Source organism: Thunnus thynnus, chromosome 20 (assembly GCF_963924715.1).
Source record: "Thunnus thynnus chromosome 20, fThuThy2.1, whole genome shotgun sequence".
Classification (NCBI taxonomy): Eukaryota; Metazoa; Chordata; class Actinopteri; order Scombriformes; family Scombridae; genus Thunnus; species Thunnus thynnus.
In genome coordinates, this window is record NC_089536.1 from 19,817,130 (window position 1) to 19,842,492 (window position 25,363).

At 41.6% G+C, this 25,363-nt stretch overlaps 1 protein-coding gene across 3 annotated transcripts in view; it reads right to left on the reverse strand.

Moving 5' to 3' along the window:
- Window positions 1–25,363, reverse strand: part of snx29 (sorting nexin 29) — a 149,285-nt gene that overhangs the window by 99,436 nt on the left and 24,486 nt on the right. For all 3 annotated transcript variants that reach the window (XR_010924791.1, XR_010924790.1, XM_067575602.1), the window contains exon 14: window positions 13,803–13,888. Coding sequence is in view for 1 of the 3 variants with exons in the window: in XM_067575602.1 (XP_067431703.1) it covers window positions 13,803–13,888 (86 nt within the window). In the remaining 2 variants the exon portion in view is untranslated. The remainder of the gene's footprint in view (window positions 1–13,802; window positions 13,889–25,363) is intronic.

Here is a 25,363-nt window from a genome sequence, read left to right on the forward strand (position 1 = left end):
CTCTCAGCGGAGAATCTATTCAGATTTATAAACTGATTATAGCAGCTCAGATGAATCATATGTCAGTGTTGGCTTTGACTCTTACAGATGTACCATTGACTTCTTACATCACACATGTCAAATCCACTGCATGTTTCACTCACTTGTATCCCAACAGTTTTTTGCTGCAGGTGCTGCAGATAACCTGATATTTCAATGCATCTTGGATGCATTTACACCTGGGTTCTTATTCATTCTTGAGCTCACAAATTAAAATCTGATTACCCTTGATGCATGTCAGTGTCAAAGGAGGACATCAATTAAGTAATTGATGTCCTCCTTTGACAAATGACTCATCTCCTCCGCGCTGCTGCAGAATACCCTGCTTGGCAGACTACCTAGTCCATTTCACTTCTTCATCAGTATTCTGAGTGTGAGGTGGTACATATGGTTGGATAAACAGGTAAAGCCAGTGTCCTGTCCCCAGAGGAGGAAGAAGGAATGAGAAGAGGCACCGCAAAGGCCTTTACAGAGCTCTCCTTATCCTCAGTGCGGGTTTTCGACTAATACAAAAGAGCCTTCTGGTGTGATGATGAGAAGGATGTCAGGAAGTTGTTAGGATAACAAGCAGTGCAGCATCCCGCTTTCCTACTCGCTCAGTCCACTTTCCATCTCCACTAATCCCTCTCCGCCCTGTACCCTCCTCCGTCTTGTATCCTCAAGACAGGTTGTGAATGTCAATACTACTTTGATGCCGTTGGAAAAGATTGAATTCAATATTTAATTTTACGTACTTTTGAGTCTTTCACGAAACGTGTTCTGCAAGCTGAATATTTCACGCTGAGTAAAAGCCTACCTGTTTAGATGAAAAACTCAAATCATTTATAAAAATTGCAGATCTACAGTTCTAGTCTACAATACTCATCAAACAGTCCATCAAGTCTTTAACTGAATTTATGTTCTCTGAAGTCTGATAACATGCTGTTTCGGTTGTGACATTGAACTGAAATTTGAATTCTCCTCCACTTTTTGTAAGGAAATATAAAACTATAAAAATACTGCGGTTATTGTCCACGGCAGCAGTTGACTGGCATCTGAGAGCCAGGGTTACTAGGAGACTCTCTGTCAACGTGGTGATGATGGCAAATGACGAGACTGTCAAAACTCACAGCAACAAGTAGTCCTAACCTCAGCACTCTGTATGTTACACAGTGGTGAATCACAACGTGGAGTAACTAACATAGGGTGTGTTCAAACAGTTAACAACAGTTAGTTAACTGTTAACGGTTAGTGTGTCAGTTGGTACCAAATATTCACGCCCCTGGAAAACACAAATTAACGTCGGGGCCACTGTCACTGCAGAAAAATAACTAATATTTTAATTTCTTCTTTGTGATAATTAGAGCTGCAATGATTAGTCCATTAATCAATGAGTCTATCGAAAGAAAATTAATCGGCAACTATCTTGATAATCGATTAATCGTTTCAAGCCAAAATGCCAAACATTTGATGTTTCTAGGTTTTAAAATGTGAAAATTTACTGCTTTTCTTGGTCTTACATCATAGTAAGTGAAATATTTTGGGGTTTCGGGTTTTTGGTCGATCAAAAAAGACATCTGATGACGTCATCTTGTGTTCTAGCATATTGTGATGGGAATTTTTTAGTTTTCTGATGATTTATAGACCAAGCGATCAATAAAGAAAATAATCATTAGTTGCAGCTCTATGATGATAGGCCTGTGATAATTACAATTTTGTAATTATCACAAAATTGAAGTACACAAGTCAAAACAAACAAGATGATATATACTGATTTCTTGGCAAAAATGAATTTTAATTTTAGTTTGACTTCAAGTTTTCAAGTTGCTACTGAAGTCAAAATTCTTTGACTGCTACTTTCATCTCAATCTGTGCTTCTCATCCTCCTCTGCACACACCTACTGTTACCCTCTTACCTACTTTATCTTCCTTTACTTTCACCACTCCACCAGCCTCTCACACACACACACACACACATATATATATTTATATATATATATATGCACACCTACCCCCACTCACCTGCAGCTATACCCTTAAGCCTTGAGGTCTTTGAAGGAGCAGAGAGCGGTGCTCCCTGGCACATAAGAAGCAGGATTAAGTTGTTTATAGAGCTGGGCTGTTATCACATAGCACATTAACAAGATAAACACTTAGACATTAGTCAAACACACGCTTGTACACACATACATGAAGGGGGGGGGGCGGGGGTTTAGAGGAAGAGGAACCGGTAATTCAGAACGAGGGGAGGAGGGGGTGAAATGTGCTATGAGGCAGCGATAAACAGATAGAGATTTGCTGGTTTGCTGGTGGCACATATTCAGGGGAGAGTTGCGGCGGCTTCTCAAAGGCTCCATGGGGTTCCAAATGAAAAGGCTCCAAACGAGCATGGATAGTTATCTGTGTAAGACTCTAAATATTCATATCCAAATCCCAGCAGTGCTTCAAAAAAGAAAAATAAAACTCATAATCAAGCCGAGACATATCACTCAAAACAGATTACTCCTACATATTTGGAGACTAAATCTGAAACTAGACAAGAAGAATTATTCTTTTGTGTTGATCAGCATCCTTTGGTCCCTTGAAAGGCACCGTACTAAATTTATTGTCATTATTATTCTTATTATTAGAGTATCATAACAGGAATGCCGGTGAGCTGAATAAATTGGAAATACGTTTCTCTGTGTAGCTTCTATTTTCTGCCATTTCCTTAGCGCTCTTACATGTCATTCTGACTTTGACCTTTCCAGTCCTCGTACCGTCTGCTTGTAATCTCGCTGATCAAAGGACAGTACTCACTGAAAGCGAGTCTGGATAAGACCAGGAGGATAAAATAAATTATTAGTTTTCAAACCTGCATTATTTTCCTTGTTCCTGCCACCACACCAATCAATTCTAATCATAAGTTACATCAATGTACAATTATCTCCCTTCACGTTTGCAGGGACCGCTGCCCTCCAGTAAAATGCAACACAACAATCAGGAATTCAAACAATCGAGCCCGAAAGCACTCAAACTCTTCCATTCTTAGCCACAGCGTCAGCATGGCTCTCCACTGCTTTGGTCCAGATGGAAATATCTCAACAACTATTGAATGGATTACCATTAAACTTTGTTCAGACGCTCATGAATCCCAGACAATGAATTCTAATGACTTTGGTGATCACCTGACTCTTCTTCTAGCACTCCCATGAGTTTGAAGTTTGTGGTTTTGAGTGAAATACCTCAACAACTATTGGATGAATTTCCATGAAATTTGACACATTCATGTCTCCCTCAGGATGAATAACTTTAGTGATCCCTTGACTTTCGCCACCATCAGGTCAAAATTTGGTTTGTGGTCAAGTACCTCCGAAACTAACATCATACCCATTTGCACTAAGCACTAATTAGCAAATATTAGCATGCTAACACGCTATACTATACCTGCTAAACATCAGTATGTATCACTATATCATTGTGAGCATGTCAGCATGCTGACATTATCACAGTTGCTAGCATGGCTGTAGACTCTCACAGTGTCTAAACAGTCTGCACAGTGAAAGCAACGTATTAGCAGAGCAGCAGCAGCAGCAGCAGCAGCTTTTGAATGTAGGTCACCCACTTTTTGAAAACAGTCAGGAACCCAAAACATAATTACTGTAGTTACATACATATAATGAAAAATATGCTTCACTGCTTGCCCACGAGCTACTGATTAAGACGTATGCTACATAACCACAAAGTCCACGGTTCAATTCCAGCAGTGGATCCTCGTTGCGTGTCATTTCCCATCTCTCTCTCTCGCCCCTTGTTTCCTGTCATCTCTCTACTGTGGCTATAACAAAGGCGTAAAATGGCTTTAGCTGTAGAAAAGCTGTTAGTCTTGTTAACTGAATAACATGCTAAACGTGACCTGATTACATCTTATTCTCCCCTCTACAGACTGAATTCTTAGTTTATCAATGTTTTTAGCATGGTGTGTTAAAGCAGAGGCTGTCTACCTTGTCATTCTCACACTTTTATGAAATATAACATTCAGGGAAAGTAAGCAAATGCACTATATCACACAGCAGAGGCCATATTATATATATATATATATATATATATATTTTATACCTGCTTCACAAATAGCGGAAATAAAAAAGGCAAATTTGATATAAGTGGGGATTCCACGGATTTCAGCTGTCTAAACTAGTCAACATCCAAATTACCTGCCACATTCAAACTAATATTCAACCCTGCTTTTTTGGGCAACATCTGCTGCAGTTAATTTATAGTTCATCTAAAATTCAGATACAGATGATTTTGGATGTGAATACTCCAACAAAACAAGAACAATCCCACCATGTTGATGCAACAGTTATAACTAATGCAGTTATTATTATATTGAAAGGGCATCCTTTTATTATCTGTTGCCCTAAAGATAAGTCACGAATGAAAATATGGTCAAAAAGCCCAAAGTGAGATATAAGAACTGTCCTGTAAATGCCTCAAACGCCCAACCAACATGATGACTAGCATGAGAAGACAACACTAACAGGAGGAAGGACAACAGAGACAGATGCTCCAACAATTTCATTATCAGCTCCGTGTGTGGGACGCCACGTAGGTTGGCTGTCACAGTGCTCCGATCAGCTCTGATTAATATCCCCCTCGGTCGAACCGAGCCAATGACATCGTCGCTACTAGGGTGTACTTGTAAGCCTCCACCTCCTACTCACGGTGCATTGAGGAAGGGTTGTGAAAATCAGTAGGACAGCCGCAGGTATCCGACATACAGCTGCTGTTGTAATTAAAAACCGCCCCCCTTTAAACAAGGCACCCGGAATACAGATGAACAACCTCAAACTCTCCTTCTGTACTTAGTGATGACGCGCCCACAGCTCCACCGCGCCGTCGCCACAACAAAACATGTGTCTGAATAAAACAACAGCCGGTGTAACAAGCAGCCGTCATGTCGCCCCTCTGTCCCCGACATCTGCTCTCTGCAACCTGGGCCGTTTAGCCCCCAACCCGCCGGGCTGCATGCTAAAGTAAGTCTGCGCTGTGTTATCATCAGTGCGGGCAGTCATGCAGGAAATGACTGGCTAGCCTGGCCTCTGCTAATACAGCACCAGTTCCTACACTGGCCGCAAGGCAGGCGGGCTGGGACCAGATGTAATCACTCCCAAGATAGAGGTGGAAGGTGGCGGACGAGGAGGGGAGGAGGAGGGGGGGCGACGGAGGAAGAGATTCAAAAAAAAAAAAAAAAGAGGGATATTGTGTATGTGTGCTAGTTTAAGAGTGCTACGTACTCACACACATACTCGCGTAAACCTGTGCGGTTGGCGGGCGGCAATATGGAACTTGCAGAGACTGCCAGGTACAGTAATGGCCTGGAGGCATGTGTGTGCATATGTACGTGTGTGTGTGTGTGTGCGTGTGAATTCCAAAACACCCCGAGGCGAGAGAGGAGGTGAATCTCCAGATGCATCACCTGAAGGCTTCCCCCCCTCCCCCCACCTCCCTCTCCTCTCTCCGCAGACTCGCAGTCGCTCTCTCTTGACTTAATCCGGTCTCTGAGACGGACGCCTCGCTCCATTACAAAGCTTCAAGAGGACTGAACAAGCACAAATATTAAAACCGTCTTCCTTAGATTGTGTTGCTCTTAAATTTTGCACTCAATGCCTCAGTCGCCTGAAAGCTTAAAAATCCCCCCATACGTCTGTAAGCTCTCCTCTGATCCTATTTGGAGATGATTTGATAGTTGAAACAAGTAAGGGATCTCAGCTTTCACTTAGATTCACATACTCCTGCTATTTTAGGGGGACATTAAAGTAATTTTACTCTAATGTTATATTCCAGGCTCTTCCAAGACAGTAAATGTATTTATAAAGCTACTCGGATTTGCAAACTGAGACAGTGACAGATTCCCTGACAACAGTAGGAAGCTTGTTCCGGGGGAATTGACACTTATGGGCGAAGGTGCAGCTCACAGGTTTTCATTCAAATGCAGGGAACAAGGAGGACCTGTGAGGGCAGGATAAATCAGTCAAGGTCTCACACTGTGGTCATATGGAGAAAAAAAAGCACCTGTTGTATTTCTGCCTCTTCTCACTTTACACGGGTTCAGCAAAAAAAAAAAAAACTAACTGAAAGCTCACACCTTCGATAACTTTTAGGTGAATCACACTTTAAGGTGAAAATTCAATAGTATTGTTTATCTGGCTTGAGCAAAAAAAACCCCCAAAAAACAGAACGCAGCATCACAACTGGGTTGGGGTCAAAGGTCATAGGCCACAAGACAAGAGGTGGCTGGAGAAAGATCAAGGAGTAAATCCACATTTGATGCCAAAGACCATCTTTGAGGCCTTCCTACCATATACGATCACCTGTTATCATGTGACCACACTTATGTTAACTGACAAGTGAGGAAACTCTTGCACACTGTCACCAGTTTATGAGAGACACAACATTTAGGTCATGGACCTATTGTCAGGCATTAAATTCACAATATGAAACAACACATCTTTGTACTTAAGCAACAGGTTGTAAAAAAACTTTCAAAAAAATCTCAAAATCTCAAAATACCTGAGCCAAATCTCCAACACGAGACAATTACCACATCAACACCAAAAAAACCCCACATTTTTTTAACAGGTCACAGTGGAGACAACCAAGCATGCTAATATTTGGGTTATCAACTTTTGCAACAAAATGGCAATAACTCAAACAAATGCCAAGATCTGGTTGCTATAGAGAGCACAAAAGTTCATCAGATGGGAATCTACACCTTGCTGAAGTACATCTCCTCCTCTGTCATGCTCTTCCATATTTATCTTTGGAAAAAGGCGGACGCGATGACACCCAGCAGGCTCTGGCATTCAGCGAGATGATTAAAATGTTCATTAACACCGATCCGTCCAGGTGATGAAATCTGTCACGCACCCCTGCTGCGCCCACATGGAAGCGCCTGTGAGATATGACGCCGTAGACGCATAAATCCACGCGCAAACACACAAACACACACGCACGCAAAACCACTCGGGCGTTGACCACCTGGCCCCACCTGGGACAAACATAATGCGATGTCACCTCTCGTGCCAGGTAAATAAACAGTCTGTTGAAGTAATTGTCATGTACACACACAAACAGACCCCCCTCTGCTGATTAAATGAAAGTCCCTCACACCTTTGAGCTGGTAAACATGCCCAATCTGTTGGATTAAGACCTGAGAGGCTAAACAATGTAAGCTGCTCCCCGGCTTCTCTTGTTATGATCTGAGGCTCTGGCTGAATGTGTGGGCACAATTAAGCTCAACTCACATAGAGAATGACTCATCATTTGCTCTTTTACAGTCGGCCTACTGGGGCCTAAATAACTTTATAACACAAACCACTTACACACTCGTTACAATAGTTTCATACCCACCTACAGCCACTAATGCACAGTTTAATTTAGACCTCACACACACACACACACACACACGTCCATACACACCATGCCTAAACAACACTCGCTCCAGGGGGGGGGGCCTAATCCACACAATCGCAATTAACACAAATACAGTATATGAACGTGCGTACATATGCACATTTGCCCTGACAAAATACATACCTACACAAATTTGTTTATTAGTAATAGCTCCCCTCTCGCTACTGTGACCTGCTTTTCTTACATTAACCCCCCGAACACACCCAGCGACTCATTAGTCAACAAGTAATGAAAATCCACCTCCCTAATAACACACACACACACACACACACACACTATACTATTGGTTTAACAAAGACATGTCAGCTCCAAAAAGCAATATGAACAAAGTTTTTTATTAACGTGCGCACACACCTTCACATATTGATGCATACTCAATAAGCTTGTGCATATAAACAAAACAGGACACACACACACACACACACACACACACACTGCTGACACCTCAGAGCAGATGCCTGACCTCCCCGAGGCCCAACAAGGACAAAACGGAGAGCGTACAGGGACAATAAACGCAGATCTATGGGTGTAATGAATAAGTTACACACTCCTATTAGGGCAGGCAGCGGTGACAAATGCTTCTCATTCACTCATTAGGCCACTGGCTGTCAGAGGAAAAGCAAGAGAGACCAAGGCGCAGCAAGGGAAGCTTATTGGGTTTTAAATGGCCGTGTAATCCATTTCCTTATTGCAGATGAATAAGCTCCTGTCCACAGCAGGTTTATTTATGGATGAATTAAACACGTACGCAGTGACAGGGAAAAGCAGAATGAATCAAGGCGCGGGTCTGCCACTGTACACGTCTGATCCTGCTGGGAAAAACACCGGTGAGAAGGACAAGGAAAAAAAACGAACACAGGAGTTTATTTACACATAGAATATGAATCATAAAAACTGTGGAAAAGATTGAGGAAATGGAAACACAGAGTGTACAGAAACATAAATCTTTGAATGAAAAAAGTTATTTTCAGTGAACTACTGAATTAAAATGATGCCCCACCTGTTAAGTCATACAAAATCACTTTTTATCAAGTCAAATAAAAAGTAGTAAGAATGGTTAGAACAAATAAATCATCTATTCTCAGTTTGTCTTCATATCTCAAGGTCATGCCTTGCCATTTTGTCTGTTTCCACACCAAAAAAAAGGAGTATTAAAGTAACAGAACAATGGAATGAATAGATAAAAATGAGAGGAAATAGAGGAATCACAGAGCTCTTGACAAGAAAATAGAGGAGATGGAGTTCCATGTTGCCAGACTAACTTGCCCTCTGACCCTTCGTCCATCTCCTCGGCATGCCCAGCCAGCACTTAACAGGTTAATAACTCCTGATCCCCATCCCCCCCGCTGGCAGGCCAATCTTTTTAATATACGGCACTGCAGGCCAATTTCAGCTGACGGCGTGCAGCAATCAGCCATCTTAGCGGGATGAAACCCGTTTCTCCAGGTTTGGTGACTACCCCTCCTCCCCCCAGAGAATTAACTCTCCTGGGTGAAACAGTCAGTCAAACACCCGCCGGTCAACCAGCCAGACATTAAACTTCCCCCTAGAGAGAATGAAATGCCTTTAAGCATTATCACCTGAGAGACAAAGCTTCACCGAGAGCGAGACGGCGCTGCTTCTCTGAGAAAACTGTTTTTTTTATCCAGTCAATGACCTTATTACCAGTCTTGACCCTGTATTACTGCACCAATTGACTTCAGACAACAGCACTCTATCTCAAGTCACACTGTCCTTAACCCTTACTGTTTCTCAAACATTCACCTCACTTAAGTCAACACTAGAACAGCTTCTCCTTCTTCTAGTGACCTAACACAGCAGAGCCTGAGAGCAGAGTTGCCATGTTTACTTGGACATCAGCTTGATGAAATGTAAGAGCTCACTTTCAAGTTTGTTAGGGTTGCAATTTGAAATTAGTATTCTGAAACTGTTGCAGTATCAACACAAAAATCCAACAAAGGCTTTTCCTTCAAGTTGTGAAATACTGATCATCGACTGGACTTGAGGTCGCCGAGGGTCCAGTCAGTCCCAGAGCCAAGCAGGAACCGAATTACATTCAGTCAGATTGAGTCGGGCGGGGTGCCAGTGTATTGCCACCTCAGTCATGGATCTGGAGGTCGGCATAAGTAATTTGTCACAGCGGATCCACTATCAGCTCTGATCATGTGCTGCATTGGTGTTTTCTCACAAGTTCTCTCAAGAGAATTTTTCCTTATTTGAATCAAGGGTCTAAGAATAGATGATGTTGTATTGCTGTATAGATTGTAAATTAAAATGATACATTTGTAATATTGGGCTACATAAATAAAAAATGACTTGTCTTAACTTTGTTGATGTCAACCTCATTTTGAATTGAATCCAGTCTGACTGTCTTTGAAGCCCGCTGGGACCTCTACATTAGAGAGTGATGCAGGGAGCCGGGGCATACGATGAAGCTGGGTGTACAAACACACACAACCATTTTGGAGTGTGACTTTATCATATCTGACAATGGTTTTAAAGCAAAATCGCACTTAACTTGCACCATCAACATCAGTGCATTGTGGAGCATTTGAGATTTATCGCGTGGCTTTGACCTCCAAATAGGATCAGCAAAAAAACAACACTATACAAATATAACGAATAAGAAACATTTACTGCTCTTCAGGCCACAGATTTATGTTGAAAACGTAACATGTGCAGACTTACTGTGTTTGCACAAACCTTTAAGAATCTTCAAGACCCACAGGAACTGTGTAAAACTGGCTAGTGCATGTGTGTGTGTGTGTGTGTATATATATATGTGTGTGTGCGATAATTCTGCATGTGCTGCTCGGTGTGTGTCCCGGGAGATTTCTCTTTATCTGACTCTGCTTTACAGTAAACATGACTGTCACTGTTACACTACAAGTCCTGTGGGGTTTGACTAATGGCTTCTCTTAATGACATACGCACACAATTGCACAAAGACACACACACACACACACACCTCTTTAAAAGCATTTAAACATACCACTCACTTTGACGCCGCACAAATGGGATCTGTGCTAATGTGACATGTAAGGTATACGTGCGTCCTGTCTCTTGACTATAACGGCAGATTTCCTAAATGGGTTCGTGCACGTACGACACACGCGTTTGTGCAGTTTTGTAATCCACGTTCATATAAAAGAACACAAGGTAACACAAACACTATTCTCTCGTATGCAAGTATAAGTAGGAAAGGGGGAAATCCCCCAAACAAACAGAATTAGAAGGCATCACGCAGGAAACAATAATTATCGCTCCTCTGAAACAGAGAGAAAGGAGAAACGTCTTTTGTGGGATGTCAGTGGGGCTGACAGCGCCTGAGGAGCGTTCGAGAGATCACGTCTGCGGCGCTATCATTAGACAGGAGAGGCAGAGCGCTGATCACGGGGAAGCATGCTGACAGCACATGAAAAACAGGCGCTTGTGTATCAATTCGTCCTCGTCTTCTCTCTCTCTTTTTTTTTTTTCCTTCCTCCGATTTTTGCCTCCCCTAAACTGCTCACACATTATTCCTCCTCCTCCACTCCCAACACACACACACACACACACACACACACACACCAGCACACTCTGGTAGTCAACATCAAAGTATGATGGAACGAGGCACATCATTAGCAAGAGAAGACAGAGGCGAAGGAGGATGAAATCATTTAGACGCCGCTGTGGAGAGGGAATTACTACGCCTGTCGGGATGAGGGGAGCGAGGATGGAGGGAGAGGGGAAAGACAAGAGGGAGGAAGGAGGGATGAAAAAGGAAAGGGAAAGGGTACAAATGAGGGGAGAATGAAAAGTCAACAAGACGGAGAAAGATAACGGGTGGCGGTAAGACAAGAAGGGCAAAAAAAAAACAACAAGAAAAAGCCACAAACTCAAGAGAAAAGCATTAAGGCCCAACAGGTTTGTCAAGGCTATGGAGTCGGGTTGGGTGATGACTATTTCCTGATAATACATGTGTGATTTCATGTGTGTGTGTGTGTGTGTGTGTTGGGTGGGGAGCAGGGGGTCATCATTTCTTTTCTTGCGCCAATCATCTCCTATCCTCAGTGTTCCTCCCCGCTGTGCTCTCCGGTGTCAGCGGGCCAGGCGGCCTTGTTTGACAGGCTGAACACAGTAATTGCCATGAAGCGGAGAGATGAAATGTGGAGCCGTTGTGATGTTTTAAACATGACGCTGCTGTAGGCCGAAGTTGCACGGGTCTGTGCCTGCCTAACAAGTGGGGGTTGTCAATGGACTTGACAACATTATTTGACTGTTTGAACTCAAAATGGAAAAAAAAAAAAACATAAAAACTAAATCCCATTCATAAAAGATATAAAGTTTTTTGTCTCTGGGTGAGGTGAGGTTTTTCGTGTGTCTTGAAGGAAAACATTGAGGAGAAACATTTGGGAGATTGGCTTGTAGTGATGTTATATGTTAAAGGGATTTTGATACAACTTGGATCTACTTTTTGTCATATTTGGCCATTATTCCATTTGTTAATACTAACCTTGTGTTTAGCAAGTTTATTGCTGAAATCTGAGAACATCAATTAAAAGAAAGAAACGTGACAAGTCAGAAGATCAGACTGGTTTTAATCAAAACCCCGGGTTTGCAAAACTTATTTGTAGTAAAATAATCTGTTCATAACAGCTTCGTTGGGTGATATGACAATCAGTGTTGAACAATGCTGCTTTGTTTCTTGAACATTTTGGGAGTCTGTTTGTTTGCCATCTTACAAGGAGTTTGATGGAGGGTTGAACTCAAGGTGTTGGGAAATCTCCACCCAAAGAAGAGAAACATGTCTCCCGCTAACTCAAAGGTTGTTTTTAACATGTTATGTCTTCTTCTTGCTAGTTAGACACCTTTAGCTTTGCTTACACTTAGTTGGTAAACCTTCAGTAAAGAACCACCTTCAAATGATGTTCAAATTAGCATTCAAATGTTTCTTAAGGCAATTAAGTAATAGTTTAAATGCAGGACTGGAGTATTTCTATATTGCAGTATTGTGTTGCAGTGTTGCTGCACTCCTCTCTCCTTCTATCCTGTAAGCAGTTTTCATTTCTTATAGGCTACTAGTTAACTCTCCTTCTTCCTTGAATGCAGTTTTTTTCTTATATTATCATCATTCTCTTTGTCTGTTTTCCTGAGGGTTTGGGGGGGGAAGAGGGTCGGCGCTCCCATCATCAAACAAATGAGTCGATGCAACAGGAAAAAAACGTCAGTAACTGCCAGTTGTAACAGGGGGAGCAACAGAAAAGCAGATCACCTTCAGGAGTTTTCCAATGATTGCTTTACTTTTCCTTTGTTTTTTCTTTTGAAATGCGCACTGTGATAACTCTGTTCCACTGTTTGATGTTGTGCTGAATTGCACGTTATCTCCAAAAGTTTCTGCCTCCTTAGCAGTATATGAGTTGAGTTGTGTGCAGGGGTTGCAGCTCTTCATTCATTAATCTTTAGTGCGCGGGAGGGTTCTCACATTGACAGTGATTTTTTTAAAAAGTGCTTAAGGGCCCTTATGTACATAATTTCAGGGTATAAAGAGTTAGAATAGAAACATAATTTTATATGTTTCAAATTTAAACATCATAATAAATCTATAGCTGTTTGGGGCCCTATTAGTCAGGGGCCCAAGGCAGTCACCTACCTTGCCTAATAGTAAAGTCCGCCCCTGCTTGTTCTTATGGCTTCACTTTCCAAAAAGAAAACATCATTAACTAGATATAACAAAATCTACATTTCTCTTTACCTATCTGCCTCACAAAACCATACAAAAACCCCTTCACAAACACATAAACCCTTCGGGGCGTCACAGATAACCGCTCTTTCCCTTCTATCCCCCAAAATGCAATTAGCCATTATGTGGCCCTCTATAATCTGCCATGTTCATTTTATTTGCCTTTGATACAGCAGGGGCTTATCTCGCCAGTCTTTACACAGAGCACCGCTTACATTCCCCAGGCAAAGGGAAAACAAAGTCAAAGTTATCAAATCCACAAAAAAACTAAAAAAAAAAAAAAAAAAACAGAGGGATAAGTCAGAGTGAGAGACATAGAGGGGAAAGATGCTCACTCTGTTTGACGGGACTTCACACCGTAAAAAGGGAGGTTAGTCATCTGAGCCCTTGAGAAATGCATCAGAACCGGTCTGGGATGTGAAGGAAACTGATGACCTTATTTTTCTGTGTGTGCATCTGTGAGCGTTTCTGTTTGAGAGCAAAATAGATGGACTGGGACATAGATATGAAATCTAATTTCAGGTCATAATCATTCAGAGCGTGTGTGTGTGTGTGTGTGTGTGTGTGTGTGTGTGTGTGTGTGTGTGGCTGTGTGTGTGTGGCTTACCATCATTGCCCTGGCTCCCTTCTCTCTTCAGCATCTGTACCGCCCCCACATACTTCTTCAACTGGACCTTCAGGACCTCATTCTCCCTGCACAAACACACACACACACAGAGAGATCATATAACCAATAAAGGGGCTATAACTGCAGTACCTTATATGGAGGAATTTTAATACTGAATATATTTACTGGAATTCATTAGACTACAGCAGATTTGTGCATTTAGATCTGTAGATTTTTATTTGTCACACTCAAGACATGCACAAAGTGACAAAGGCCACATTTTCTGTCCAACAACTCTGGGAGCTGCAACAAGCCAGTGACAGGAAGTTGTTTTCCCTGTTTTATAACAGCATGTGGTGGAGGGAGACGGTGTGAAACTTGTTGTGACTTCTTGTCACCTGAGGAACGATGAAAATAAAAACACTTGAAATCTATTCCAGGTGGTCAGACAGATATATTCACAGAGATGTGACTTGAATCGTATTTCAAACCTGCGGTGACAGAAGTGCAGTCAGGCCGGTGATCATCTTCACACCAATTTATTATCACGTTTCAGGTGGAAATGCACCAACTGTGCATTGAGGAACCGACCATCCAAACCAGCTCTGTTGGTGAACTGAGATATATCCAGCTATGTATCTTCAAACTATACATATATAGGAGCTACAAAAACAGATATTGACTTTTGAATGTGAATCTAAACGCAAAGCAAATAGTTGACAGGCAGCTTGGGAAGTAAAATATTAGCCCAAAGTCAAGATATTGATGGATGAAGAGCAAGCAAGCCAAGGTGTTTTTAAGCATGTGAACATAAAGTCACGTCCGTAAAGAAATTATTTTCTGAATTTGGTATAGAAGAACTTAACTGGCCTGCACAGAGCCCAGACCTCAACTCCACCTCCAGCACCTTGAACTGGAACACTCGCTGTGAGCCAGGCCTCACAACTCAACATCAATACCCAACCTCACTAATGTTCTTGTGTCTATGCAGGAGCAAATCCCTACAACCAGGATCCAACGTGTTGTTGAAGGCTATTAAGGCAGCATTTTAATGCCCGTTTTGGAAAGAGGTGTTCAGCAATCATATATAGGTGCACTGATGGGGAGTCCACCTACTTTTGGCTACATAGACTATTCAATTATAAAGCCAATCTTTTGCTCACTAGACTTCTATCAAGGCAAAAGTTTGACAAAAGGAATCCAAGAGCTTATAATGGCATCAGGAAGATTACACTTGTGCTTTGTCATTCAATTATGCATTTTGTTCCTAAGGAACTTTGCAAATATCACATAAATAATAATAAAAAGAAAATAATAAGAGATCAAAATAACAATATATCAGAAATAATATAATGGATGGAAATACTGCATATGCATTGGATGAGCTGTCATAAAGTGCAGTACCTTCAAACACATCTCCATCTACGACATAATGATCAAAATCAAAATCACATGCTGTAAGGAGTCTCATGTATGTACAATATCCAAGAAGGTTCTCCATGATAGTCTTTTTTCTGCGCCCTACAACTCATGTAATATTAAAGAGGCAGCCGTGCACCTTCTGACCAGCGTTTAGCAAGCAAGCAAGAGCAAATCTGGAAAATTGGATTTCAGTGTTCAATATCTCAGAGGTGTATTTTATAATAGCACCTGTAAATGTAATCCAGACATATCAGATAAGGACACAGTCTGTGTAGAATACACAGGTTAATGCAAGGTGTGAATGGGGTCAGAGTTTGAGCCCGGTTAAGCTACAGTCCTACATAAGCCCTGCTCAGAGATGTGGTGGCGTGTGTGTGTGTGTGTGTTTTGGACTGCGGATGAGGACGCACAGACACACAGTGATAAAGAAACAGAGTGAGAGACAGAGGCAGTCTCTTTACAAGCCGTAACTGGCTGAACATCATCGACTTTGGGGAGGAAATCAATCAGAGTTGGAGTGTGGCTTTATGCCCTTGGCAGTTAAATTTAACAGTCTTTGTCTTGCTCCTCCGCCACCCCCCCCCCAACCCCCCACCAACCCCTCATTCTCCACGGGTGATTTTTTGGTGCCCTGCTTATCAGCCCTCATTCCCCACCATCACAGGAGGCGCCTGCCAGGAGACCTCCTGAATCCACATGACGAGCTCTCCGAGGAGCCGTCCACGTTGCTGTTATCAGAACCGCCCGCTGCCCAGACGCTGTTCCAGCCTGATTAAATTATAGCTAATACACGACGCTCGCTCTAAGTGTGTGTGTGCTTGTGGAGCGGCTCGGGGAGACACACAGATAATTCAGACGAGGCTCATTTTACTGAGAACGTGTCTGTTGTTACACCAGCAGGCAGATTACAGCCTTTAACAAAATGTGAGTGAACTGGCCTTGATACGTGACGCTCAGGTTAAAATGTTCTTTTAGCAAATGTAGAGCTTTTACTTATTAATACCTCCATCACTTATGCAAATGACCAAATGGCATTGCAGCTTGTTTGTTATATGTGTCTCTTTCAGTTAGTTTCTGACAGACATAGACATGGAGAAAACATTATGTCATCTTTACAAAGGTGAAACACCAATCTCCATGAGCACACAACTACAGTACATGTGTTCACTTAAAGACACTATTAAAGCTGCACAATGTTTTTATATTAAAGGAGACGTATCATGCACATTACTAGGTCTCTATTTATATTCTGGGGCTCTACTGGAATATCTTTGCATGATTTACAGTTTAAAAACTCCTTATTTATCTTATAATGGCTCTTTATGCAGCCCCTCAATTCAGCCTCTGTCTGATACAGGCCATTTTAGCTCCTGTCTCTTTAAGGCTCTCTCCCAATGAGCCCACTTGGTTCTGATTGGTTAGCTTCTGGAAGCTGCCCCTTGGGAAACTTCCTCCTGCTCTGGAGGCTACATAAACGAACAGTAGTAGGATTTCACTTCTATTCTTTTCTCAAAACAGAAACTTCATTGAATCTGATCCGAAATATATGAGTGGACAACGCAAACAACAGAACAGACGGCCATTTGTGGGTATCCGCGAACAATCTGATGTCATCACGAGGAGGAAGTAGAGCTAACATTGCAAATGAAGCGTTCAGAGCAGGCTGAAGCCCTGGGCTTTTGACACACATTCAGCTCAAGTTTTAGACCATGTTTAACATAGACATCCAACATCAAGTCATTATAAAAAATAACTGAAAATCGTACAAAACATGATACGTCCCCTTTAAAGGACCAGTGTGTAAGATTGTGTGTTAATGTCCCCTTTAACAATGGATCAAATGACTATGTAATGAGAAAGGGGTTGTTTGTAGTGAAGAACCCAGAGAGAATTATCACCCAATTCTGCATTCCCCATCAGCTCTACAGAGCTTTTCAGCATCTTTCAGCTCATTGTTTTGGTTTTACAGCCAACAAATTCTGCTTGCAACAAGCCCCGTTTCCTGCCTCAACTGTTTTCTGTGAGAAACCTCTGAAAAACCACCTGTACACTACCTGCCCAACATTAAACAGCAGACAGTCAAAAACTAACAACTAGCTGGTGAACATAGTGGAGCATTTAGCAACTAAAGAGCCACATATTTCCCTCAGGAGATAGTGGAGACCAAAACAGCGCTAAAAGGAGAGTGAATATTGGAGTTACATTCACCAGGTGAACAGAAACATGACTCCATGTGAATGCTAATGTTGCTCTGCATCTGCTAGATGTGTACATAGGCGACTGTTTGCAAACACATTAGCCATATCAACTTCGAAGGTGAAAATGAGTCACTGCTGTGTTTACAGTGTGTTCTGCTGCCCCCAGTTGGCCAACAAACCATTAATGTAGCTTCAAGACTAATTCAATAAGTCGTCACAGCAGACATTTGACTTGACTCGAGCAGGAAAAGCACAGGTGTAACCGATGGGTCTGCACCAGGATCTCATTAATGTTAGTAATTACACCTGAACTTTTCTGCTATAATATGTCAAAATGTCTGATGTGAAAAAGGTCTTTTACTATTACTCCTGCTTCTATCATCTGTATTATTAATACTGCTTTTATTATTATGATGCAGTGTTTGGTTTTATAACACTGTGTTATGAAAGCGCTTTTCCATTTCCATCTCTAGAACGCTACAGCACAATAAACCACAATATATCTGTTTGGGATTGACAGGCTTATCAATCCAACATGTCAACAAACTTCACCAGATGCTGAGAATTGAGTGAAAACTGTACCACCGGTCCGGTGCCATCACTAATTTGAATCTACTGTGAGCTCTTTCTACATCTGCTTCATCAGTCTGTGTTTTTAAAAAGACAATGGACATTGCTTGCAGTCCATTATGTACATACATTCTAATTGGGCATCACAATTTAATACTGCAAATTCGAGTCGTTGTAGTAAAACACTTCAGTTTGTTCAGCCTTGTTTGTTCAGAGAATCGTTTATTCATGGCAAATGTTCATTGCGGTGAATAAACGATTCTCTGAAGGAACAATAATTTAAGTGTTGCTCCCGTGCTGGAGACTGAATTTTTATTTTCAGCAGCCTGATAATGAACACATTTTGCTGAATTATTGATCACTCTGATACAACTGAAATGTTGTCCGCTGATGTAATGTGCTTGCTCTTTGCATCATTTAAGACAGAAAACACTGCTTGAAATGAAAAACACAAAGAATGTTTGAACAGGAAAAATGTGACCATGTGGAATATACTGTATCAGCCTCAGCCTTGTTCACCACTAAAAGGTAATTACTGGTAATGAGATACATCAATTAACCAGATCTAACTAATAGATCCGTTTTTTAAGGGCTTATTACAATTACCTTTTTTTAATTTGGTAATCTTTGGTCAACATGTGATACCTTTTAATGTGGACATTCTACCTATGTAAGTAAATCACACTGCTTACAGCAAGGACACATACTAAGAGTTACTTATATCGCCTGGAGCATCCCTGAGTTTAATCATATGAATGACTCCTTGCATAAAGAGATATTCATGTTCCCTGTATACCACCTCCGATATGAAAAGATGTGCAAATACAACAACCAGAAGGCAAAATTCTCTACATCATGATACTAGATGATGGAGTCAAGCACAGCTGTGCAAGACAAAATTCTGATGCAGGTCTAGATCACACCTACATTACAACGTGTGTGTACAATATAAACGGTCTTGAGGGAAATTAGTGGGAAATGTACACAGGCTGCTGTCAGCTGATATTATTGGAGCTGTCAATGGGACAATGTAAATAGAGAGGTGTTCTGCAGGATATGAAAAAACATTGCTCTTTTATACTTCAAACAACAGCCTCAAATGCACAGTGCAGTTTCAAATCCAATTCAGAGCAGACTGATAAAAACAGGACCTGGAGGTGTAAAATAAACCGTCTGTGTCCTCTGGTCGCACAGCAGCTCAGGACACCACATGGTAAATCCAGCACAGCGTTTCTGGTTTTCCCCAAGACATAAACCTGCTCAACACTGACGGCAAACTCTTTTCCACATGCCTCAACATCCTCAGACATTCATTTTCTTCCTTTTCTATTTCATCTATCCTCTGTGCCTCCCTTTATTGTGAGCAGAAAATGCATTAAGTTTCCCATCAAGGCTCAAAGGCACAGGATGTTTTTCTTGTTGCATCTCATTTCATCCTCTTAGGTCGATACTTCTATGTGTAAGTATTTTAATTACAAATTTTTTTTCCAATTGTTTTTACATTTGAACAATGAGTTTTGTCTTTTAAGTGTCCGAAAATGGACCAGAGTCCAACGCGACGTCTTCGAATTGCTTGTTTTGTCCAAGTAGGCAACCAAGCATCAAATCATCACATTTGAGATGCTAAAAACAGTCAAATGTTTGGCATTTTTTATTGAAATTGTCTGAAACATAGAGCCATAGGTTCCCAACCTTTTTGGATTGTGACCATTTATAGTCAAGCAATGCCTACTTGTGACCCCTTGTCCCAAATATCTCTGTGAAAATGTCTTCCCTTACAAAGACAGCATCATTTACTATTAAAATTAGAGTCTGAGGATGTCAAACTCTAAGTCAAAGTTATTTAAGCTCATCCTGATAATCTGTACCAAATTTCATGGCAAGCCATCCAATACTTGAGACATTTCACTTAAAACCAGGGATCACCAATGTCATCGGGATACATCGTCTGGCGACCATGAATATCTGGACAGAATATCTGAACAGGTTTGCTATGAACTTTCATGGCAATCCATCTGATTGTCAAGAGCGACCAATATTCCTGGGCATCATTTAGTGCAGAAGAAATGTTTTTTTCTTGTTCTTTCCTATCTTGTTAATCTTCTAATGTCCCCTTAGATTGATATTGTGACTCTTTGGGGGGCCTAACCCCCAGGGTGAGAACCCGTGGATTAATAGACTACTTTTCTCGGCACAACCTCCAGAAATTGGAAGCAGTTCTCAATTTCTATATGGCAAAGGAAAACATCACATGTTTTCTGTTCTGTGCCTTAATGAATTCTGATTTATGTGTTTGGACGAGTGAGTAACCTGCCTGTCCTACACAGCGTATATGTATACTATTATCTTAAATACCCACTTAGGCTGCAATCCTAGGATAATGGACTTGCATTGACTTCCTCAACATTCATCATTACAACAACTCACAGGACAGAACCTGAATGATGGATGCCAAACAAAACTAAAAGTTCAAATCCCCCTTAGGAGTAACAACACTATACAATTTTCTCAACCCCAAAACTGTAGCAAGAAACTGCAGCTTTGGAGCTCTGTTGATGTTTTGCACTTGAGAGTGACCCATAAAGTTGTTTGATGCTTTGCTTCTAGTGAATGTTGGATCGCTGCAAATGGTGAGTGTTTGAAACTCATCTGAAACTGTAAGTGTCTTCTCCGCCTTAAGGGACGGTAAAGTTTTAAATGAGTCTGTCGAAAGAGAAATACTTGCTCGGCATCTCCGCTGCGGAAACTGCATCATTCGTCCAGCTGATATGGGACCAGCCACAAACTGCTTTCTCATTAAGGGCAATAGTCTGACCCAGAAAGATTGTTAGTGTGAATGTCTGCTCAGAGGATAAGCCTTTTAACTACGTTGGTCAATAAAACTGTTGAAGTCATCTCATCTTCTTCCACGTGAGAGACAAGTGAGAGAGACAGATGAACAGTGTTTGAGCATAAGAAGATAGATTTTTTGAAAGAGTTTGTGATAGTTTTGTGCACAAAAGAAACAGTGAGAGAAAGGCTGGGTGCCTTAGAGATAGATTTAAAGACACTGTTACTGTTTTGTGTGCAAATGAAGGAGATGGTGAAAGAGTGTGAAACTGCGTTAGAGAGATAAAGAAATTGTAAATAATTTGTGTGAAAGCGAGAAAGTTTGAGTGTATTTTAGAGAAAGCAAATAACAGACTAATAATATATATAATATATAGCACGCCATATAACCACGTTTGCGGTTCAAGTCCAGCTGTGGACCCTTGTTGCATGTCACCCCACATCTCTCACTCCCTTTGTTTCCTGTCATCATTCCACTGTCCCTGCAATAAAAAATAGAGGCATGGAAAGACCCGCGCTCCTCCCCAGGGCCCTAGAGTGATTTTTCTCTCTTTTATATTCCCTCCACCACTTCCTTTATTATTTCCGTGCTTGGTAGTCGTCTTAATGTGCAATAAACACGGCAAAATTGGCCGTTCTTCAGGTACGGTTTGGTTTTGTTTGGAAGTAGTAAGCGAGAGGTACAAAGACGCCTTTAGAGACAGACAGCTCAGTCGCTGGGTAATGCTCCTGAGTGCAATTTACTGCTCAGCCTCAACTCACTTCAAGCATACACTCTTGTGTCACACTTCCAAAGGCTCAATGCCCAGAGCTGTATAAACACACAAACACACACATATATATATCCACACATAGGAACAACAAGGCTATGGGGTGCAAGGCTGGGTTGTTAAGACTTCAGAAGAAGGCCCACCTGGGTAAAGTGACATAACTGACTTCCCAAAGAAAGAAAACAATGAGCCTAAACACTCTCAACAAGTAAACTAGGCAAACTTCACAGCAGCTCTCTCTGCTTCTTCTTAGATCAGCCGTACCAGACTGCCTGGAGAAAAGACAGTGGCTCTGCCAGCTAAGAAAAAGGCATCTGCTCCCATTTCTTTTGTGTGTGTGTATGTGTGTGTGTGTGTGTGCGTCCGCCTGTCCAACCGCCCCCTCTCCCAGTGACGAGGTACCACTTCCTAGCCCAATCCCACTCGACTGGCCGCCTTCCCATCTTCCTGCTGCGAGAGGCCTGCTTTCTGCTCTGCCAACTGATGTCTAAAAAGGGGGACAAGAAATGATTGTGGGGAAACAGTGTGTGTGTATTTGTGTGTGTGTGTGTGTGTGTGTATTTGTGTGTGTGTGTGTGTTTCCTCTACTGCTATCCTTGGGGGAACAAGTTTGAGGGTTAGACATTCTGGACATTTTTGTAATGTGAAGTAATTTTGGTTTTAGACATTTATTTCTAAAGCAACTATTTATTGATGACTAAATGGTGTTGATCACTGACAGCGAGAATATCTGAATAAAAGGTGCTGTGTGATAAATTGATATCATACTGATACTGAGATGTGAGGCTAGATATCAAGTGGGAAAAGCAGGGCTGAACAATCTGAGGGAAATATTTAGTTGCAATATTTCTAACCAGTATGTAATTTTAATTTAAAGGTACCATGTGGAGTTTTCTTATAAACAAACAAGTTTTTTAATATTCAGTGTTTCTCACTAAAATACTGTATCCTTTGAGCTTAAAAGGTGTGTTGAATGTTTTTCCTTCTTCAAAAAACATTTGAAAAATCAATTTTTGCAATATTTTAAAATCTGTATTGTTTATATACATGTTTGCTATCTAGCTTCTTTGTTACCTTTGCTGGCATAGTGCAATGTCTCTTGGCGTTACCGCCACCACTGAAATAGCGTGACACCATGTCATGAGTGTGATTCACGTTGCTCTCACGCTCACGCACATGCATGTGTGTCCTCGTGCAAGTCCATACACTAATATTCAAAAGTGCTGTTTTATTTATTGGTGGTTGCCACACAGTTGTCCACTTATGGTAATAAAGGCAAGCACTGGTGCACAATGTAAAAGTTTTTGTATGTGACTGACAACCCCTAATGCTGTCAGCTCTGCACTTTATAGCTGATTCAGCTGTGTCTGTGTCACTGACTGACAAGACAAAGTTGCTTATAAACTGAGTTGCTAACTGCCTGTCTGACAGTTTCATGACAGGATCAGCTAGATCCTTTATCTAAAGAAAGACTCACCACTCTGTTGGTGTTTTTGAATGGCAAAAAGACACAGTCAACTCTCTATGTTTTCAAATGTTCTAAATTTATAACAGAGCTGTAGCTGAGTAAAATGAACAGTGAATGTCTCTACCTGCTTAGTCATCATATACACATTACTAATGACTGGTTTGTTCTTGTGTGTAGAAATGTTATGAAAGCATGAATAGTCATCATCTAAATTCTGTCACAATATTGACATTGAGGTGTTCAGACAATGACAAATGTGATATTTGATTTTGGAAATGCAATGAAAAACTGGTTTGACAACAAACACATTGAGGATTTTGCAGATTATCCTTTAAGAACAGAACTGGTAAGGACGTTTTGAGCCGGTATACCAACACAGTGGAGGATTGTTACATGGGCTCTTGGGTTTCTAGCATTTGTTACAAGTTGGGAGCGAGGATGTGGGCTGGTACGTGTCAACATGTGAGCAAGGGTCTTACATCTTCATGTTATATTTGGAGGGGTTTGTGAGTAAGGGTCCTTCTGTATATCTCAGTTTTTGTGTGTGAGTAACTCACTAAGTGAGCAGCAGCTTGTTTTAGCCCACTCCCCTCTATCCGAGTCTACGTCAGCTGAAATCTATCTATGGCGGCTCGCTCATCCTCTGCCACCCCCATATACAGCCGGGCTTAAGACACACACACACACACACACACACGCACACACACATGCCACTTCCTTGGGTTTGGATGCTGCTCTGCTATAAAAGTACTATTACTAGGAAAAGGACTAAAATAAGCAGCTGACTGGCGGCATCTCCCTCAAACAGCGGGACCATCTGGTGCTGCAGATAAACATTTAACCTAAAAAATGTCTTTTCTCTCAAAGTGATCCCTGTCAAAGTCAGTGCAGATTATACCTCAAATAACATCTCAATTAGCTCAACAGCGGTCAAGTACTTCAGCTAGGTGTCGGTCGGTGACCAAGATAACAGTCCTTTTACATGTTAAGATATTACCGTTCAGTGTCAGATTTTATGTCAGGCTTTCTGACTCCCATTTCACCCTTAGTGCAGGAGAATCACAAAGAATTGTGGGATACATAGCAACCGTTGCCAGTAGCCTCTTTCATTGAATGATGCTGACAGCTTCCAGCCCTCATTCAGTGGCTAGCTGCTCCTTCAGTGGTATTTATAGCCGCTATTGATCGAGACAGATTTGGCTGAGAAGGAAAAGCAGCACTTGAGATTTAGCGGCTGACTATAGAATAGGCTTTGTGTGTCCGTGCGTGTGTGCGCGTGTGTGCATGTGTGGAAATGCACATTGCATGTCACAGTCACCTGCAGGGAGAGCGAGGCAGTCGTGAGGCCATCTCTACCTCTCTTGCCATTTCCACTCCATTAAAATGTTCCATGTGAACACGAGAATCATCATATATTAAAAAACCCCATCAGCTGCTGCACTGTCCTCTTAAAACTACAAACCCATCAGCTTTAGAAGTCCCTTCTCACTTAACGTGAGTCACTTAACTTGTACTCGATCAATCCTCGCTGGTGCCTTGACTTTCTGTAGGAGGCTACTATCTGGAAACAGACCTGCTGGGGCTTTCTGTTTAGACTGCTGAAGGATGACTAATCCTCTATTTAAAGGCCTCAGGCCTCAACTGAAGACTTCTGGCATATAGGCAATCAATTGTAGATGGTGAGATGACGCAATTCACTTTCAGGGAAACTGTAGGTGGTCACTTATTGGGAGAGAGTGCATGTATAGAGGGGTGCAAAAGTCTGAAATCATGAAATGGTACAAAAACTTCATTTCACAATCATATAGATTATCAAGTTTGTGCAGGTTGGACCAGGTTAAAAACCAAAAGCCCAGCCAGTTACTTTCCTCTGGCGCCAGGTCTGCATACAGGAACTACTCAGACTGAAAACAGTCCTGTGTAAAACAATACATGGGGCTGTGTTGGTGTGGGCGTGTTGTTTTAAGTGCCAGTGAGACAATGAAATACGATCCAGCAAGTCCGGTTGGAGTAACAGATTATTGCGTTTAAAGTCTGATCAGAAAAACACTGCACAGCGGTTTGTAATACTCACAGAGTGGAAAGTTATCACGCTGCAACCCTATTTACTGGTGCTGCAGCGTGATAACTTTCTAACTACCTTACTACTACAGGAAGAAAACCCAGTGGGCTTATCTGAAGCCTCCACCTAAATGTTAAAATTTCACAGTGTTATATAGAACACAAAATTCACATACAGAAAATAATATGACAACATAACAGTGAGAGCAAACAAATAGTAACAAAATATAAATTACAGCAACA